Consider the following 21930-nt stretch of genomic DNA (forward strand, 5'->3'; position numbering starts at 1 on the left):
CAAGGAAGAAACAAACTAAAAAAACAAAAACAAAAGGAGCACGCTACACAGCAGAATGAAAATACAATGATTTTTTTTTTGTGTGTGGAAGGTATGAATGGAATGATAAATCAAAAAGCAAAGTATGCCAAAGCTTACATAGATTTCATTTCTCCCAAGTACTATCAAGCCAAATGCATAGGCAGACTGCAAATAAAAAGATTGACAGTGCGCTCCAGTCTCATTTTAAGATGCTTAACTTGAGGACTAAGAGGCAAAACCAGACACATCATTTAGGAAAGCAGATGTTTAGGTGCAATAATATTTTTGAGAATATATTATATTTTGACTGCCCAAGCCATAGAACACCCTGCAAGCAGCAAGCACTATTGGCTGTGCCTTTAGAATATAACTTGACTATCAAAACCTTACCTAATTGGAATTGCAAGCATCTAACAAGAATAGGCATGTGTATTCTGTGGTGGTAACAATGAAACTTGATAAAGAATTAGCTGGCTCACTACAGGAAGTGCTTAAGTATTTTTTGACACGGGTCTTCTTGTTTTGCTAGTTCATTAATTGTTTGGACTGGAAGACATGCTCTCTGATTTCATCTTCTACCCTGTTGCCTTGAGCTTGTTTCCTCGTGTATTTTGTACAGTAATGTGGCACATCTTCTCTTGAATTGTTGTGCCCTTGACCTCTCCTCTTTTTATGTTTGTGTGTGTTCATATATACAATTTATTTGTTTGTATGCATGTATAACATCCAAGGACACTTTATGCATTGGATGAAACGGGCTCTGTCACAAAAGCTTACAAAGATGCATTCAACAGTCTTTCAGCTGACATTGTTATATATATATAACATATATAACACGAAATCTACGAAAGCATATATATATATGTATATATATATATATATATATATATATATATATATATATATATATATCTCAGAGGTGCCTTGGAGGCAGGAAAGGAGAACGGCAGGGAACAGTCATGAGCCAGGTATGTCTCCCCTCACCAAGAAAACATGGAAAGGAAAAGAATGCAAGATCAATGCTTTTTTCAAGGTAGCATGAAGTGGAAAAGCAATGGAAGCAAGAGTTCCACTCTGTGAAGTTTGAATACAGCTACACACAGGATGATAAATAACATTTTCCAAGGGATAATTTTCTAAACAGCAAATTAAGGTCTTAACCAAGAGAGTGGTTGAGAGGCAACAATTAATGGAAGTACAGAATTGAAAGTTGAGAGGCAGTATTTCTGAAATACCAATCACTATTTTGAAGATTGCTTCTTTAACAAATGGCTGTTCTCTAAGAAAGAGGGAAAACATACGCGGATGCCGATTGGGATGGCTTTATTGATGTAGACCCACAATCTCCAGAACTGTGGGGTAACTTGGGTGAGGATGGAAGAGATGAATCTGTGACTTCTTCTATATCAGAATGTGAGGAAGGAGGCTTTGTGGACTTCTTCTTCCCAAAGGCCTGTTTGAATGAACTTCTTAGCTAGGAAAGAAGAAAGAAAATTAAGATTTATTTGGATTATCTCTGGTCATTTGGTTCACTTTACGTTTTGTTGAAAAGTTAGTTTGCAGATGCTAATCTAGCCACTGCCTGTGGTTAAGTGTATAGATTAAGCAGGGTATTAACATGTGCAACACAGTACCTTTAAGAACACAATAGAGTGCTTTTTTAAAAATCAAGTGAGCACAGCGCAAACATTGAACGCTATGGAAAAGGTACAGGATCAAGTGGTACAGCTAAACAGATGCTCATTTAAAACCCTACACCTCCTGTGGAAATCCCATTCCTCTGACATTCCCATTAAGGTGACTGGTCTTAAATAGCCACATTGTTTAAAAATTATTGACTTTAAGAAGACATTCCAATCAATGTGATTTTGTGCATCATTTATACAAAATTGTTTTTTTTTCCTTTAGAAGTTTCACCCTATTATTTCTACAGTAGCATGGATCAGAAATAAGCATATTTTAAGCTGTTATATGATGCTTGCCTTTTTGCTGACAAGAAGCTGAAAGGGTTGGGGAAAGAGGAGGTATTTGCTGCAGTTCTGTTTTAAAGAAGCAAGTTCATATGCATAAGCACTGCTTTTTTTTTTTTTTTTTTTGCTCTAGAAGTTTTTTTATCCATTATTGAAAGGGACAGAATAGCCAAAGAGCCATTTATTTCAGGAGTAGAGATGGCAAACGTTATGGATGCAATGAGCACTATGCAGTTATTTTCGAGTTGTCAAAAGCGTCTTACGAACACACAAGTTATTAATACAGAGGGGGAAAGTGTGTTCCCCCCTCCCCCAAATAGTTGCTTTGATTACCCAAATGTTTCTTCTACTAAACATTGGAGCACATAATCACTTTGTTCTATGAATATTAGTTCAAGAGCAGGGAGTGTAAGTACTGATTGAGTTACCATAATTTATATTCATTCTACTTTATGAGTTCTAATAAGAAAGAAATGGATTTTGGCGACACTCCCCCTTTCTAGATTTCAAAGTTGGAGGTAAAATGAATAGAGAAAAAACTAAGGAGACATAAAGAATAATTTGTTTTAGAAGGGTACAAAAGCCTACTGCCAAAATGAATAGCAATCATGCCAAGATAGAGTTCTTTGAGATGCATGCCAAATTTTCCAGGGATTTATATTCACCTCACTTCCTCTAGAGTTCACCTTGCAGAAACATGAAAGAGTGTGCAATTACAAATCAAGGGAATGAAGTTGGAATCAGTATTTTTAAAATATTACCTGCGTAATAAACATATTTTAAACAACAAAAGTAAATTCTCCATTATTTCACTAAAATCTGAAGCCCTTGTGATAGGTGTATGTTCTTCTTAAATCAAAGACTTTATATTTATCCATCTTTAAAACATTTCCATTGGCTTTCTTTCTAAAGCATTCCAGACAGTTGACCTATTTTATAGAATGAGTGAGAAAACTATATCTATCTATCTATCTATCTATCTATCTATCTATCTATCTATCTAAGCTTTCACATGCTTACACATCGATATGAATTTATTTTGTTTGCCAATGCTCATACCTCACTAGGTGCAAACAAATCCATATTTATCTAGCCACAGCATTATCAACAGGTAATTATACAGAAGGGCACCACTATAAGGGTTATTTATATGCGCCGTTGTGTTATCTATGAAGAAGGAAGCCATATAAAAGTCTATTCAATACATTTAAATCTCTAGAGCGCTTACCCAGTTTTTCTTTTTCTTTTTCTTTGAATCAGCATCATTACCACTGCCCATGCTTGAATGGCTGGTGCCACTGTTGATGCTGGAAACACTTTCGGAGGAATGTTGCCGCCTTATTCGCAGATCTATAATATAATAATAATAAAAAAACAAATATGGAAGTGCCTTAATTCCCAAGGGACCCCCCCCCCTTTCTAGAGTTTAACAATGTTGTGGAATGCCAAATTCCACTCAAATTGAGTGCTCTGGTGGAAGCTGAATAGGATTCCAAAGGGAAACGCAAATAAACTGTTACTTGTAGAAGTGACTATGGAAAATCTTTTTTCTGGTGGGACACTCAGTCTCAGTGCAGAAAGCCACCTATTTGGTCTCCACTATCTCCTTAGCCTGTGTCTTTCTTCGTGTGGAGTGGAAACAACCAGCATGGGAAGAAGCAAGTACCCTGGACAACTAGATAGTGGGCAGGGCCGTCTTAAGCATATCCGGTGCAAAGATCCTTCTGGCGTCCGTCCCCCCTTTTCCCAGAGTTGTTGACCTTTTTTTAGGGAGGGAACACCAGCAGTGGAGGAGGAAGCCTCTTGGGAAAGCCTCTTGGGCCGCTTTGTGACATGGTGGCCACAGCAGGTGGAGGCTCTGGCCGTGGCGCTGCTTGAGTGCGGCATGGCAGAGGCAGGCAAGTGGGGGGAGCCAGCTGGGGGAACCACCCCTATGGAGATCCATGGTGCCTGATGCCTGGCTCAAATATGGCTAGCAGGAGGGGCACCTGCACCTCAACCCATTGGGCAAGCGAGCACACCAAGCGAGCAAGGGTGCATGCGCCACTCCCGCTGAGTGTCGGCTCGTTTTTTTCCTCTTTAGCTTTCTGGCGCCCTGCAGAATTCAGCGCCTGCAGGCTAAAAGGGAAAATACCAAGCCGGCGCTCAGCGGGAGTGGGCCACACACCCTCACTCAATCAGCACGCTCGTTCAGTGTTCCCCGGACTCTTGCCTGGCGCCCTCCAGAACTTGGTGCCCTGGCACCCCACACCACTAGCGTCTCTGGGTTAGACAGCCCTGATAGTGGGGATCAGTACCTAAGCAACACAGAAGTTCTTCCAAAATCAGAAGAACTTTTACCATGAAAACACTCTTATACTTATTGTTCAATCTGTAATTGTGAATTGTGGAAAGAACCTAGTAGTACAGTGGTACCTTCGTTGTCAAACAGCTTGGCTTCCGGACAAATCGGTTCCCAAACGCTGCAAACCCGGAAGTGAGTGTTCCAGTTTGTGAACATTTTTTGGAAGCCAAACATCCGACACAGCTTCCGCTTGAGTGCAGGAAGCTCCTGCAGCCAATTGGAAGCCGCACTTTGGACTCGAGGTTGGACTCGATGGCCCTTGTGGTCTCTTCCAACTCTATGATTCTATGATTCTAAAGTATGACTGTATGACTTAAAACTAATTTATTTTGGCTGGAACTTTTTCCCGCTGCTATGCACAAGGTGCACATGCAGAACAACATTAAGGTGGTTATCAAGCCTTAGCCAGTGACTAATTCCTCAAGAGAAGTCAGATAATTCTGTGGTGTATAAATGACACATGGAAGTTTTCCAGCTGTGGAAACTAGTTCTGTCCTGAAAATTCTCTAATAACTATTAGCCTACGTGTTGTGTTTGTATTGTTGTGGCTTAAAATTTATCCTACATGTTTTTCAGCCAATCTCCTTCAATTAATAACAAAAGAAACTGCGTAAGAAAACTGTAAAAGGGGAGGGGAATTTTCAGTGCAGTTTTCAACAGTGGGATTTATTTATTTTTTTGAGCTTACCTTACTTTCAAGGTGGCCAAGGGGGGCTGCTGTGAGTGTCCTTTATTTCACTGTACCAATCGTCTCTCCAGTGATCTGCACTCTGCAGCCTTCCTGGGTGCCCAGGTTTCCTGAAAACCCCATGACATCCTCAGCAGCTGGGCTTTCCTGTAAGTATGGGAAGGTGGGGAGGCTGCCTACTTTGCGTCTGATAGCTGTTCATTCCTTTTAAGTGCAGTATTTTTTATTATTCAAGAGATAGGTGTACCAATCTTAAGTACTTGGTAGCCAGACTCTCAGGCTACCATGCTTCAGTTAATGCTTAGTGGACTCCCCTGAGGTCTTTTCAGATTAGCAAGGGCAGGCAACCAGGCAGACTTCAGAGTGCTGGATAGAAGTTGAATGGAAAGAAATAAACACACACCACCCATGGCCACCTTGCAGCAATAGAGTAAGCTCAACTCTGCACCAACCAAAGAATGAATTCTAAAGTACTCTGGGAAAGAGGGAGAAAAATGGAATATTGCTTTGCAGAGGAAGAAATGTTTCGAGAAACTGGAGGACAGGGTTTGGCACACAGCACTAGTGGAAACACCACAAATACAACTAGATCAAAACTTGAGAGAGAGGCTATTCTTCCGAACAGCAGAAAGCCAGTAGCTTAGCACTTCTTTGGGACAAAAATGACTTCCCAGTGAAAAAACAGCAGCAATCCATACCTTTATGAGTGTGGTCTGGGCCATTCAAAGCTCCTTGAATAGCAGCCTGCGCAGCTGAGTTCTGGGCTTTCAGCATTTCAATGGTTTCTCGTAGTTCTATAAGTTCTGATTCCTTTGGGAACAGTAGAAAAAGTCACAAAAGTATCAGAGTAACTATGGTTTCCACCCCCCACTGGGGTCAAAATGCACTTTTGCATTGTAATTTGGGTGAAATTCAGGTGAAAACTAGGCATCATGTATGCTTTTCAACTCAGCTAATACAGTATGTCAGAACCATCAGGTTAGAAGCTATTTATCTCTATAAAATACTGCATAACAAGAATTCTGAATAAAATAATACAAACATCTATTAAAATGTATTCGATTTCTTATGAAATGAAGCAATGTAACTCATCTTTTCACTTGGTAGGGGATGGTTTTAACAAGTGTAATGCACAGTTTTAATTTAAACTGCGTTTAACATTTCTGTTTCTAGTTCTCATTTTATATAATGAGGATTAAAGCTACTGAAGGAATTTGACCTTAGCAGCAACATGGAAGAAGAAAAAGAAAAGCTTATATGCTCAAATGTCAGGAAAAGCTTATTGAAGTCAGTGCCAGTGCTATAATCTCTTTGAGAAAGGAAGCCCGAAGCTTTATAGAAGATGAAAAGATCAAACTGGAAGAAATTCCTTTTGAGAAATTATTATTATTACAGTGGTTCACTTGTGTGCCCTTAGGCAGAAGATGGATTTGTGGTAGATCCCTGGTCTGTAGTAACTTTGGTGTAGATCTGCACTTGTATATACATGGGTTATCCCAATGTACAATTTATAGGAAGTAACTGGTATTACCACCACCATCTTGGTATTACTACCAAGCTACTGCTTTGCACCTGGCTTCTTCCCCAGCCACTTTTCTCCCCAGCTGGTCCTACTTGACGGACCCTAGGGATCTACTAGCAGACAAAATAGATCCTACAAGCCTGAAATAACCTATCCCTACAGGAGCAGCCAAATTGAGTATGTAGCCACAGCACAAGAGAAGCTAATGAACTTGATCCTCGCACATGTCTTAATTGGAAACAAGAGGTGTGCAAGGAAAAGTTATTTTGCCTTTGCCTTCATTTCATTTTCAAGTTATTTTGTTTACAGTATTAATAACCTGCTCCTCAACAAATGGTCCCAGGACTAAATAAATACATCATTAAAATAATAAATTAAGAAAAAAGAATATAATTTCATACACATAAACATTCTACCCATCATTAAACCATCAATTTGAGCAGCATACATTCATCCTTCTGCACTTTTCAATGGAGGATCCTGCCAATTCTTTTCTGCAACCTGTAGCTTTGATGTTTCTGTCCAAATGGTATGAAATCATATTCAGCATTAGGAAAGCACTGTCCACACATTTAATTTTATTTTTGCCCTCATAGTTTGTTTTCCAACCTCGTGGGCTAAAATGGATCATCAGATTTCATTGTGACAGCAAATGACCGACAGACAGGAGGGCCTATGGAGATGAGGACTTGGTCCACCAGCCAGATCCAGTTTCCCAACCCTGACTTAAAAGTATTGCAAAACAAGCAAAGTCAAAACCAAATCCAGCCCCAGCTGCTCCAAGATAATACTTGCTATTGGCTTGTTTTTCTATCTTTGTAATATCTCTTCTGTCTAATATTTAGCATTTTGACAAAGCTGGCAGACTGGAACAAGCACTCCACTTGGTTTATGACCACCTTTTGTTGCTTAATCTTTCAATACAGATTAAATTCAGAGTCACAAATGTTTTAATTAAAATCTGGAAATGAAAGATTTTATCATCACACTGCCCTCTGATATAGCTTGGCTAAATCTGATGGTGTGAAATGTTATTCTTATGGCGCTTTCACGAAACATCGATAGTCATAAAAAAATAAAATTGATGCACCTGCCTGTTTATTCTTACAGCTGTCTTTTCATTCAGCCTTCAATACAAACTTTAATATAAACCAAGAACGGTTTTCCACATTAAAGCATCTGCTGTTTCTAACATACCTTTTGTTCAGCTGTCATTGTTAGGCTTTGCAGCCGGCCCGTCATATTTCCTAAGCTCTTTTCAAAAGCTGCTACGAGATGGGCCTGTGAAGAAGATGGGGTGGTGGGGAGTCAGTCAAATGTCAATAGGTTTCAAATGCACTATACAAAATCTATACAATATGCTTGAATGTACTTCTGCTTAAAAAAACACACAACCCTACATGACCATCACCATCAAAAGTTACCTCTATTTAAATTCCTAATCGTTCTCCAACCTCCTTGCACTTTCCTATCTGGACGAGGCAGACACTACTCTCAGCTGTCCGTAGTACACAGTGTCAATTCCAGTTTCTTTGTAGAATTCTGTGGCTTTGGGGCAGTACTAGATCAATTGTACAGTTGTGATGCTTTGCCCAGTACAATTATTTGGGCATTCTTTAACAAGAACATGTTTCACCTGGACTTGTTATAGAATAACAACCCTTAAATATGGCAGCACTGTACTTGATTGTGCCCTACTCCAAACTAGAGGTCTGCAAAAGTTCAGTGTTTCTAGTTTCTGCTAGAAATGGTTTTTGGTTGCCTAAAGGAGCACCCAAAACTGTTGGAAAGATTTGTCGAGTGAATTTCTTGGAAAATCTGCCTCCCGTCCTATTGAGAGTAGGGCAGCACCCATGCTTTCTGGAATCTTTTAAAACCATCTTTCAAGCATTCTGAAGTTCACGAACCTGCACTTTGCTCTACAAATCATCCTCAGAACATTGTTATATCTTTATTCAAGGGCCTTCTGGGGAAGAATAATGGCAGTCAGCAGTTGGGAGTACCACCAGCAGCAGCAGCCACAAAATTCAACTTTTGCCACCCCAGGCACAGCAAAAAGTTTAAAGAGAGAGGGGAAAACATGAAAATAGAAACTGCCAGGAGTGCACAGCTGCCAGCATGAAACACTCACATGAAACGCTTTAAAGGGTTACCTGCTGAAAAAAGTGATGAAACCCCTCAGTGCATTTTTACAATCCACAAGGCCCAGTAAATTTTGGGGTGGGGGAGAGAGGGATTGGATTGTCATGGTTCTGCCTTAAGTGTGTATTCAATAATTACAATAACAGTAACTTTATTGCCAGATAAAACTAATCCAATTCAAAATGCATCCTCTGCTGTTGCTTTTCCATTTTGTCCTTCCTCTAAAATGTGCATTCAGAAGACTTCCCCCACCCCTTTTGCTTTATTCAGCAAGCCAGTTTAAAAGAACCAATAATTGTGTGCAGAAGGGATACATGTGTCTATTTTTATGTTTGGTTACTGGCTAAATATATTTTGTATGCACTTTCCAAACTAATAAAGCATTTTAAAGTGGTGGTGGGGTGTTGAATTTGATAGCACAAGAAGTACGAAAACCCCCTCAGATATAGAAAACAATCATAGTGTGAAATATTAATATAGTCTCACAGCAGGAAGAAGACTGGCTATGCTTCTGTTTGCTTGCTTTAAATATGCACGAGTCGGGTTGAAAAAGTCCACTCAGAAGAAGGTAACATAACATGAGAATTTTATTTTCACTGACAACTATCAAGCATTTTGAGGCTAAGGGAAAGGTCATCTTAAGGCAAGTGAACATGCTAGGCAGGAAACTATATGATAGCAGTCTTATGTATTATGACCATGTGAATCCACTTCCTGTGCTGATGTTATTAAAACTGAATGCTTTTTAATGAATAAAACCTAATTGGGGATTATTCTGTGAACAGAGAAATATACCTGGTCCCGTAATACCTACTGGAAAAGCCATCAGGTGCCTCACCTCTTTATACCATGAAAATAATGTGAACCAAACACTCAAGGCATATCCAGGAATATGAAGTCTTTATTTGTGTGATCTCCCCGCTTTGTTGGAGAAGCCAATCTGTTTGGAAACCATGGTTGTGTCAAAGTATAGTGGCAAGATTACTACATGGGACCAGAACTATGGTTCATCAATTCTGAAATAATTACACTGGTTCCAAGTATAGGCCAGTATGCACCAATCTCTGGCCTTCTCCCACTCAGATGTTTGATCTCCCTTCCCTCAGCACCCCATCTTAGCACTATTCCTTACAATAAGTAAGACTTACTACTTTTAGTAAATGTTTGCAATTTTTAAATATATATATAGAGAGAGAGATCATCAAAGGCCAGCAAAGCACTGAGCTACCTTGTACAGATCCTGCTTCATCTCAGGCAAACCCAAAATTACTCTGAGTCAACCCCTAGTTGAGCTTGGGATTTGTCCACATCTCACGCATATCCCTAATTTCAAGTCCATTTTTTAGCATGGCTCACAGAGCTCATTTAACTTTAAAAGCCCTAAACAACTTGGGAATCAGTCAAACCCAGGTACTGTGTGGACCACTTAACTGTGCAAGAATGTTCTAGGTATTATAATTTTCTATTACTCTGCCGTAAGAGGTGTTGTGGGTGGTGATGGCAGGTCCAACCTCTTTTGGACTTTCTTCTCAGGGATATTTGCATGGTATAGATTTTGTTTTGTTTTCAGCAACAGGTGACAATCTTTTTAATGAGTTCCCACATTTCTGGACCTTGGCTTTAATGCTGTTTTGCCTCTTGCTCAGCTTTAAATTTGACAATATCTGTTCATTTCAGCCTTTCCCAATACAGTTCCCAAATACTTTGGACTACAATTCCCATCAGCCTCAGCCAGCATGGCCAATAGTTAGGGATGATGGGGGTTGTATGGGAGACATCGCATTAGGTTCATATTGTTTTTATTGACTTTATGCTGCATTTCAAGCTGCTTTGGGAAGCTCTGTGGGCTGAACAGTAGGTTAATTAATGCCCCCAAAAGCAAAGTAACTAAATCTGCAGTTGGGTACACAACTACCTCACAAGTTACACCATATGCCTATTGAAGAGGAGAAGCCTATTGCTACTCCATATATAACTGCAACACAAAAAAACAACCACACAGAAATTACACAATGAATTTTTGACCTTGAATATCACAAAGGATTGAACAGTCACAGATCTGAAGAGAAGAAAGTGGATCAGAATGTACAAATGCACAAGTTAACTTTGTTGACAAATAATTTCTCCTCCTCCTATATTTAAGTTCCCCAGTAATGTTTGTCAGAAACAAAGGAGAATATTGTTTTGTCCGGATAAATATGGCATTTAAAGCTAGGGAAATTATACCAGAAGTTGGTTTTGTCCAGGTAACTTGAGTTCTGTGTACAGCTCCACCTCCCACCCCCATAGTAAGCTTCCTGTAATGTACTATAAAGGTGATGGGCTTACTACTGTGCCCAGATCTTCACAGAATGATAACTATGTCAAAAATATTGATTTTTAGAAGTCTGTGATAAAATGCATGTTCCCTGTGCACTGACATGCTATAACTTAGAAGTACGAACATAACTGTGTCCAAATGATGATAGATCTTCCTTTGTTTCACTCAGATATATTCTGCCAAACACATAAATGGAAGCAGACTTTGCAGTATCTAAGGTCTACAAATCTCACTGAATACAATCAAATGCTTCCAGGAGGAATATGCTACAAGTAACTCAGTTGTGGCACTAACAGAGGAGTATGGCTACATTCCAGAAAAGATGAGGAAGTGGCATATAAAGACAATACAGTGGTGCCTCGAAAGACGAAAAGAATCCGTTCTGTGATTCTCTTCGTCTAGCGTTTTTTTCGTCTTGCGAGGCAAGCCCATTGACGGATTAGCGGATTAGCTCTATTAGCGGCTTTTAGCGGCTTATCTGCTGATCGGATCAGCTGATAAACGGCTTAGCGGCTTAGAAAAAGGGGGGGAGGGGAAAAAACCAGCAGGAACTCACAAGACATTGTCGTCTTGCGAAGCAAGCCCATAGGAAATTCGTTTTGCGAAGCACCTCCAAAACGGAAAACTCTTTCGTCTAGCGAGTTTTCCGTCTTGCGAGGCATTCGTCTTGCGGGGCACCACTGTACTAGCGTCTCTATAGCCCTACTGGTGGCTCCAATCTATAAGGCCATGAAGGAAGGAATAGGAAGAAGAAAGTCATACCGGCACACTCTAACCCAAGCTTCCTCAACCTCGGCCCTCCAGATGTTTTGAGATTACAACTCCCATCATCCCTGCCCACTGGTCCTGCTAGCTAGGGATCATGGGAGTTGTAGGCCAAAAACATCTGGAGGGGCGAGGTTGAGGAAGCCTGCTCTAACCACCTTGATCCCAGTGACAGCAAGACAGCAAGGCTACTCTTATCACCTCCTTCCCAGACCCAACATCATAAGCACAGGAAGACCCCACTTCAACATCTTTTTAAACGACCTGGACAAAAGAGTTGACAGGATGCTTATCAAATTTGCAGATGACACCAAACTGGGAAGAGTAGCTAATGGTGCAGAAGACATAATCAGAATTCAAAATGACCTTAACAGATTGGAGAACTGGGCCCAAACTAGCAAAATGAATTTCAAAAGGGACAAATGTCAGGTTCTGCACTTAGGCAGGAAGAACCAGATGCACGAATATAAGATTGGGGACACCTGGCTTGCCAGTAGTACATGTGAAGAGGCTTTAGGGGATCTTTGTAACAACAGCAAAGAAAGCCGATGCTATTATAGGCTGCATCAACAGAATTATAGTGTCTAGATCAAGGGAAGTAATAGTACCGCTTTATTCTGCCCTGGTCAGACCACATCTGGAATACTGTGTCCAGTTCTGGGCACCACAATTTAAGAAGGATATTGACAAGCTGGAACATGTGCAAGCAGAGTGACCAAGATGATCATGTGTCTGGAAATAAAGGCTTATGAGGAACAGTTGAGGGAGTTGGGTATGTTCAGTCTACAGAAGAGAAGACTAAGAGGATATATGATAGCTATCTTCAAATATCTAAAGTAGATGGAGTGAGCTTGTTTTCTCCTGCTCCAGAGAGTAGGACTTGAACCAATGGGTGCAAGTTACAAGAAAGGAGATTCCGACTTAACATCAGGAAGAACTTTCTGACAGTAAGAGGTGTTCGACAGAGGAATGGACTTCCTCAGGTGGTGATGGACTGTCCTTCCTTGGAGGTTGAATAGCCATCTGTCATAGGTGCTTTAGTTAAGATTTCTGCATTGCAGAGGATTGGACTAGATGATCCCCAGAGTCTCCTTTCAACTCTACAATTCTTTAATTCTCTGATTCTATGTATTAATGCAAAATTCACTTTTTAAATTAAAAAGCACCAATCAAATAATATTCAGCATTAAAATCGACAATTGCATTCCAACAGAGAAAGCACTTTTTCTGCATTATGAATATCATGGTTGAAATGCTTATTGCTAGGCAACTGTCACTTCTACAGATATATATATACACACACACTTCAAAAATTTAAATTGGGTTCTTGTCTTGCACTATTGATTTTATTTTATTTTTTGAAAAAATTGAACAATGGTCCATTTTTCCTTGAGTAACAGTATATGTGGGGGAGGTCTTCAGATTTTTGACAGTTCATGCCTTATTTTTTAAGATTTATTTTAAGGAAAAGGAATGTGTTCATTTAAATTTAAATTAATAGCAGTTCCATCCTATCCATGAGTGAAGCCTCCTGGGCAAGGATAAGGTACCCCTGGTACCGTACGGGCCAGTCGTGTCCGACTCTAGGGTTGTGCTCTCATCTCACTTAAGAGGCTGGGAGCCAGCGCCATCCGCAGACACTTCCAGGTCACGTGGCCAGCGTGACATCGCTGCTCTGGCAAGCCAGCACCAGCACAGCACACGGAAACGCCGTTTACCTTCCCGCTATAAAGTGGTACCTATTTATCTACTTGCACTTAGGGGTGCTTTCGAACTGCTAGGTGGGCAGGAGCTGGGACTGAAAGAAGGAGCTCACCCCACCACGGGGATTCGAACCGCCGACCATATGATCGGCACTGGGCAAGGATAGGGATGGATAAAAGTCTCCTAATTTAATACCTTAGGGAAACTCTTGAATTAATTTGTCTACTTAGGACAGCCATAAAACCCATATACATGGCACAGGCATTATCACAATCCCTCTCCCTTAAACCAGGCCAGACCTCCTCTGAGGAAGAGAACCCTGTAGAGAAACCCAGTACAACCTTGCAAGAACCACGAGCCTAAAGTGCCTTGTCTCATGAATTTCTCACCTGTGCACCCCCAGTAACTCTTTCAGCCAATGCCAGTTCTGCATTCCCTGCTCTCCAGGCCTCAAGATGTGCTGATCAAAGAGAAACCGAATATGCTAGGTAGGCCCAAAAATGAGTGATCGTAATGACATTTCAATCTGGTAGGAAGTCTGCTGGTTAGATACAAATTGAACTAAAAGAACACCTTTTAAAAAAAATAGTTCTGGGATTTCCCCTTCAGCAGCTCAAAAGCAAACAACAAAGGGGAATTCAATCATCAAGTTGAAGTAACTGGAAATCAAGACATCAGCAGCAGCTGGAGTTTGAGTAGATTAAATTGTAAAAAAAGGAAGATGCTTTGGGCTTTATCAGCTGAGATGAATAACTAGATACTGAACAGAGCACAGGAGTCTCAGATAAGATAATCTTGCCTAACAAACAAGAGATAAAACACATGCTTGCTAAATTATGGCTTCCAATAGGTATTGTTACTAAGTCAGAAAACAGGAAAATGTAAAAAGATGTGCAAAAAGATATTTCAATTTTTATTCTGACAAAGATTGCGCACACAAATCTAAACGGTGCGTTGATTGAGGCCAAAGTGTAACTTAATGAGGCAAATTTGTAGTAACTAAAGTTCCATTGATTTCAGTGTGACTAAAATGGCCCATAGATCTAACCTGGTCCACCAGATCTCTGTCTGGCATTCTCCCCATGTCACACCTCTTCTCCTAAGCAATGGCTCTTTTCCTCCTATCTCTACTGTTCCATAGCAAGCAGCATATGCAGGATGACTTCTTTCTACATCATCTGCTCATTTTATTTCCATCCTATGCTGAGAAAAGGACTCACCTTTCTTCTCTCACAGTGATGAAACACTGAAAACTAGTAACACAGGAAGTCTTGTAAAACTGTTCAAACATTTTTAAATTAAGTTTAAATTTTCACTTCTATGGTTACTGCTAATCTAGGATGCATTACTCTTGCTGGCCATAAATGGAAGCTGAAGTTCTGACACTGACTTACCGTAGCCAGTAGTTCAAAAACTGTTTGTCAAAGTAGAACAGAATATGGATTTTTTGGGTTCATCCTTCAACAGGATTAATAATTTAATATGGTGGATACTAGCTACACAAAAGCAATCTTATATGTCCAGAATTACAACACCTTCCATCATACAAGTGGGTTCCCTTTAGGGAAAGGAGCAATTTCAAAAGATAAGCTGCTAGAGTACTACAAAAAGTTGGAAACGTAGTCCATATCTGAACTTCTCTGCTCCTAGTCAGTCACATTTCAAAACACAAAACGATAAAAATGTTGCATTATTCAAAAGCACCCACCAATGTCACCAGCTGACACCTGACATTTTATTTTCTGACAGTAGTAATTGCTGTGCTTCAACAAAAGCTAAAATCATTTTGTAGAAGCTCAAAATCCCAACAGCTACCTCCTTTTGGATTATTATTTTTTTAAGTCGCATTTCACACAACCCTTTACATACTGTGTACATAAAAGAATCAAACATGAGTAGTTATCATTGTCTTACTGACAGTTGAAATGGCTGTAGCTGTAACTCTGCCCATGTTTCTTTTTTACTGTTATGATTAAGTGCTTAGTAAGTAGAATGTAAATATCATTCAAACAGAAAGAATAAAAATATCTCACATAAAAGCAATAGCACTTTTTTATTATAAACAAGAATTTGAAATCCCACCATCGTGATTTCCCAGATCCTAGGAAAAAATACTTAACTTTTAGTGTGGCCATAGAAACGCTTGACTAAATATCTGCGCCAAGCACTTTGAGGGCCACAATGCTAACACTACATCAGAAACAGTGGGAGGAAGTTGTTTTGACCCCTGCCCAGTGCACGTAAGTGAATTATACAAGGTGGTGATGCTGTGAGGTAAAGGGAAGTCTTCTTTCTGCACATAACAGGAGCTATTCCTCAGCCCACACCCATTCCCCCTTCCCTCCCTCCTGCATCTGCTCATACAGGAGCTATGAACCAGCCCACCCCCATCCCCCCTTCCCTCCCTCCTGTGTTTCCTTTGCATGCATCCGCTTCTTCAGAAGCTGTGTCTCAGCCAACATCCACTTCCCCCCCTCTTTCTTCCCCCCCACTTTCTTCCCTCCCTCCTTCCACCCCTCCCTTGCCTGCCTCAGCTCCTGCCTGTTTCACGGGAGCTGTCCGTGTTGCACTTTCTCAGGCAAGGCAGAAAGGGCTCCTATCCTTAGAGGAAGAGTCTGAGTGGGCTGGGGTGTTGCCATCTGCTTTCCCTATTTCTTATGCAAAACCAGGCACAGCACAACAACAGGTGCTATATGAAACCCTTTCTTATTCTGTAATGCGAGAGTTAAGAAGGGCCATTGTTGATTCTGGTCTCAAATCCTCATATGTAACAGGAATGCTGGAGGGAATAGCAACTGCTTCAACTGCAATTGCCCAGGTCATTTTGCTAAACAATGCAGAGCCCCTGGCAGGGGTGCAAACAGGAATGGTGATGCCAATAAGGCTAAGCCTTCCAAGAAATGCCCAAAGTGCGGTAAAGGCTATCATTGGGCAAATCAGTGCAGGAGTTCGGGAAACTCCTTAGGGGCCCCACTCCCGGGCCAGGACAAATAGGGAGCCCTCCGCCGTTAGTCTCCACTATTAAAACCATCTCAAAGGATACACGCTCTGATTTTACCATCGACTTAATTAATCAAAAAACTAAAGACACTGTTTTTACCTGGTGAAATTGTGCTTATGACCACCCAATTGGCAGGCCCACTACCTCCTAAAGTCGCAGGCTTAATTTTACCCAAATTTTCTGCGGCCAAAGAAGGAATTCAGGTTATTCCTGGTGTTCTGGATCCTTTATCCCACTCTTGATATCGCCGCTCTGTGAAATTGACTAACGATTGTGATGCTTTTGTCTCCTTTTTCAGTAGGTCTGAATATATCTCTTTAGTTGTTTCTCTCTTAGGAGTCCCTGGATTGGCTGTACGGAATCGTATGAACATTAATTCTTTAGCTTATTCTGCAGAAAAAGCCCTGAATTTTACTTCGGAAGCTCTTCACCTTTTGAATAAAGAACAGAGTGGACTACATAATGGACTTTTACAAAATTGCGCTATAGATTATTTGCTGATGCTTCATCATTACGGCTGTGAACAAGTGGACAACATGTGCTGTTTTAATATTACTGATAATTCCAAAGCCATCCAAAAGCAGATCTCTCATTTGCAAAATCTCACACACCACATTAAACAAGACGTTGGTTTTTCTGGCCTCTGGGATTCTTTCACCCAGTGGCTTACTGCTTGGCTACCTAATCTTACCTGGCTTCGTAATCTCTTTCAATACGCCCTTGTCATTATATGCATCTTAATTTTGTTATGTTGCTTCCTTCAATGCGTTCCTGGCCTCATAAGCCTTTTCTCTCGGCTTCTCTCTCCCCCTCAACCACCTAATAAACTTCTCGCCGCCTACTTTGCGAAATGGCAACACCAACAGTAAACCTAAGGTGAGATGTGGATGGGCTTATTTTGGGCATGCGTTGGCAAACCACGTATCCCGAAGTATTCTTGTCCCATCGATCCTGGACGGATTTATTTTGGGCATGCGTTGGCAAACCACGTATCCCGAAATATTTTTGTCCCATCGACCCTGGCGAACTTATTTTGGGCATTTGTTGGCACACCACTAATCCTGAAATATTTTTGCCTTATTTACCCAGAATGCCTCGCAAACAAGAAAAGAAAGGGGGAGATAAAGGGAAGTCTTCTTTCTGCACATAACTGTTAATCTCTTTCTACACAAAACTGCTCCATTTTGGGGAAGTTTTGCTCCTCTTTTCTCTTGCTTTCTGAGAAGTTCTGCTTGCAGGCTTTTCCCTGCTTTTGCACACATTGTACGAACCTGCTCTTCACGCCTAGCTGACCACATTCACAGAACTTGATTATTACATTGTCTCATGCTATGATCAATCATTAAGTAACAGACATCCCAAGCTCATGGAAAACAAACTGTACCTGCTCTCCATGCCTAGCTGACCGCATATACAGAACCCGATTGTTATATTGTTTGTGCCAATTAATCCCTAGTTACAATTCAATTAGGAGGCTTCATGCCTGTCTAGTTCTAGCTCCGATTCTCAGCATCAATGATAAATGATCACATGTAATCCCCACCTTTCAGATGTAATTCCCGCCTTAGTACTTATGTTAACCAATCACAAGTTTCTGTGTGTATGTATCAACCAATCAACCACAGGCCCACCTGGGGCAATGCTTGCAATATTCAATAAAATAGGCTCTCAGGGCCCGCCCTGACAGACGCCTAGCTACACCTGCCTCTCTCGTCTCCCATGATTTTTCATTTCTACAGTGAGGAATTTCAGCTGAGCAAACAATATTGCTCGGCTCTTAAGAGCAGGAAACAGAGGTAAAAAATAATATTACCCTGTGGAACAGGTGCAGGAAAGCAGATATTTTAGGAAGATTGCTGGATAAAATGGCCAGTGAATGCTTTCTGAATTAATAGGAAATGCATGAAAGGGGGCAATGCCTTTCACCTCTAGCTCCCGTTTTGCACAGTATAATCTTTGTTTGGGGTGGGTGGGAAGGGGAGGAGTTTGAAGCTCTGTGAGCTAACAATATTTTGGAGAAAAGCACAAAATAAATAGTTACAATAAAAAACAACAACAATAATTCTCCCTCTCACAGTCACATTTAAAAAGCCATAGAGTATATGTCTGCTGAAGAAATACAACCTGTGCCATTGACAAGTTCACTTTATTTTAGATAGATTATAAGTTTTTATGGCACTTTGTAAATAGTTTTCTTATTTGATAAATGTTGAAAAATTGTTTTTGAACAAGAATATTAATTGTGTGAATAATTGTTGCCTATGTGCTGTATGGGTCGTAGAATATTTATCAGCCAAAGGCCTGGTTGAAGAGGAACCTTTTCACCTGGTGCCTAAAGATGTATAATGAAGGCATGAGATGACCCTCCCTGGGGAGAGCATTCCACAAACAGGGAGCTACTGCAGAAATGGTCTTGTGTTGTCACCCTCCGGACCTCTCATGGAGGAAGCACATGAAGAAGAGCCTCAGATGATGATTGCAGAGTCTGGTCCTTGAGGTTTTGCGGTCCTGAGCACATATGTTGCATTACAATGTATATGTGTGTTCTATTTCTATAACCCTTTTCAGCATGCATCTGCATTCACCCAAAGTCAGAAAAGAGTCCGTGTGTGTGTGTGTGTGTGTGTGTGTGTGTGTGTGTGTTTGCTTGCTTGGCACCCTACACTGGCTTGAAGAATAGTAGTATAAATCATCAGTCTCACCTGATAATGGCAGTGGTCTTCCTCACATGATTATTGTGAATATAAAAGCATATACCTGTATACATTAAAAGCCTGTAGAAATTATTAATGACAGCAGTAAATGACTTACATTAGCTGACAGCTGTGATGTCAGGGTGGCCACTTTTTCCTGCGATGCAACCAGCTCCCTTCGTAGTTTATGAATTTGCTGGATGTGGGAACAAACACAAATGTCTCTCAAAATATGCCAGTATAACCTTATGCTTTAACTAAGGCTATTCAATATGCGAAATTATAGTACAGTAGAAGAATAGCTGGTGCTGTTTGTTCCAACATTTTTGTATATGCTACAGACAGTACTGTATATCAAAGGCTTCGTCTATGGTTTAAAAATTTCCATTAAGATACAACATATGCACATCACATAAATCTAAATTTTAAAGCCTTTTAGATATTTATTTAAAACGTGTGAATGATGATACAAACTGAATTGCATAAGCTTAGTATTAAGCATGTGAAGCATGAGTTAATTTCTATCCAATGCAGCGCTGTGCTGAAAATTTAGCCCCCCCTTTTTTTTACCATTCTCCATCAGTTACTGAGAAAACTGTACAGTGGACGCTCGGGTTGCGAACGTGATCCATGTGGGATGCATGTTCGCAACCCGCAGCATTTGCAACCCGCGTCTGCACATGCACGGGTTGCGATTCGATGCTTTTGCGCATTCTCATGGTTGGGGTGTGGGGATTTCGTCATACTTTTCTTATTTCTGAAGCATGTTTGTGAGTGTCCCTTTTTGCATTCTGTAAATCATCTCACTTCTTTATTCTCCCTGAAGGCCCACAGTTCAGTCAAGTCCCAGAAGACGACAACATCATGCAGGAACACCCCACACAAGGCTTTTGCAGAACAGGAAGTGCAGGCAGCCCTGAAGGCTAGAGAATGATGGAGACATGTTTACTGGGTCGGGGGGGGGGGGGAATGTCAAACAGATGACCCAACTCCCAGTTGCCTTGCAACATTAAGTTCAAAACCCCACACCCACTAAAATTCTAAAAAAATTATAAAATGCCAGAAGAATGGGTAAGAAAAATAGAAGCCTCTGTCACAGGGAAATAAAACTTTTGAGAAAATGGAGGAAAGATTTTGGCGTCTCTATATAGAGGATAGATTTTGGCATCATATATATATATATATATATATATGAGAATGATGGAATAATGACTCAAATGCCCTGCTGAATGAGCAAGAGACATCCCACAAAAACATGAACCACAAGTGTAATACAGTTAACCTTTAGTGCCTCTCTATAATATTTTAATAGTTTAATAGCCCTTATCATAAAAGACAGTTAATTATTTGAGTAGCAATGGATTCAATAGGGCGATGGCTGGTAAAGTCAGGTGAGGATAGCAGTGAGAGGTTGCTGGCAGCTGGTGGTGACTGAGGGGGCCTTGTGCCCTTTCTGATAAGAAAATGTGCTGGCATAAATAACACCATACAAGTACATGAGAGCTGCTGTCATCATAGGTTCATGCTGGGCATTTGAGGCTATTGAAAAGCACTCTGTACAGCAAAATTTTTGCATAAAATTAAAAACGCCAATCTTTTTACCTCTGAATGTGCCTTTTCTTCAGCCTATGGGAGAGAGTGAAAGCAAGAGCAGTTTATTTATGGAAACATACAACTGAATTCTATTTAAGAAAATCAAAATAATAGATTTTGACTCAGATAAAAACAAGTTCTCAAATATAATTGAAAAAACAACATAGCCTAAGAATGAAGAAAGCAAGATCATAAGCAGATTTTTGGATGCAACTTTGTTTGCAAATGAAGTTACTACTAGTGTTTTAGGACACAACCTTATACACCTGGGAGCAAGTTTTATCAAACATAACAGGATTGACTTCTGAGAAGATACTTTAAGTCCTGCTGACTCTGTCTTATACCTGAAAGATTTCTTTAAAAATTGTTCATTATCCTGTGCTAGGATTTGAACTGAATGGGCTATTGAAGGACTATATAGAAATTTCAAAAATAAAAATAATAGAGAATAAGGTGTTCTTAGAACCACCATCAAGCAAAGACTCCTAAAATTTTGGTATAGAAATGTGGATAGTTCCATGACACTGCCAAGGAACTACCCACATTTCCACATGACCCCAGTTTACAGACTCAAAAGGCCTCTTCCTTTGAAGCATAACACTTGGAATAAATCAAAGGTAAAACAAGAAATTTTACACAAGTCTGCATTAATCAGACACAGCTGTGATATAAAGAGAGCAAAGAGAGTGACAGTCTATTCAATGCATCTTTTGCATCAAAAGTAACAAAGCTTTTTGTACCTCTTATCCCGGTAGTATGACCAGAGGCACAGAAAATCATATAAAAACTTATTTGTGGGCACCATAGTGGGGAGAGTTCAATTTAAAAATATGGAACAGCTACTTTAAACTCAACATGTAGATATAAAAGAAGGCATGGAGCACTGTATAATATCACAGAAGAATGAAATTTTGTTCTTTATGGTCTTCTTGCCTATCACTGAAATCAAATGCTTGATATTTCCACTGAAGTACCATTTCCTGATTAGGGGCTTCACAATCATATGAGTTTTATCCCTAGGAGCCTATGAGAACAAAGAGGGGAAATGCTGAACAGGGATTATGTCCTTCAACTACAATTCACACTACTGATTTTATAGTCCAAAAGCATCCCTTGCCCTTAACTAAAAGGTTTTCAGCTCCCATTATCACAGCTAGATACTCAAAC

The 21930-nt window shown here is 40.3% G+C and overlaps 1 protein-coding gene across 9 annotated transcripts in view; it reads right to left on the reverse strand.

The window, feature by feature from the left end:
- NAV3 (neuron navigator 3) overlaps positions 1-21930 on the reverse strand; it is a 431035-nt gene that overhangs the window by 26591 nt on the left and 382514 nt on the right. For 8 of the 9 annotated variants that reach the window (XM_081211182.1, XM_081211181.1, XM_081211178.1 and 5 more), the window contains 7 exons: positions 20773-20796; positions 19289-19366; positions 7743-7826; positions 5722-5833; positions 3220-3341; positions 2657-2677; positions 1323-1495 (listed from right to left, as the gene is read on the reverse strand). In XM_081211182.1, the coding sequence (XP_081067308.1) occupies positions 1323-1495; positions 2657-2677; positions 3220-3341; positions 5722-5833; positions 7743-7826; positions 19289-19366; positions 20773-20796 (614 nt within the window). The remainder of the gene's footprint in view (positions 1-1322; positions 1496-2656; positions 2678-3219; positions 3342-5721; positions 5834-7742; positions 7827-19288; positions 19367-20772; positions 20797-21930) is intronic. The other variant, XM_081211180.1, reaches the window with a different exon arrangement.

This window comes from Podarcis bocagei (genome assembly GCF_964188305.1).
Source record: "Podarcis bocagei genome assembly, chromosome: 10".
Taxonomy (NCBI): Eukaryota; Metazoa; Chordata; class Lepidosauria; order Squamata; family Lacertidae; genus Podarcis; species Podarcis bocagei.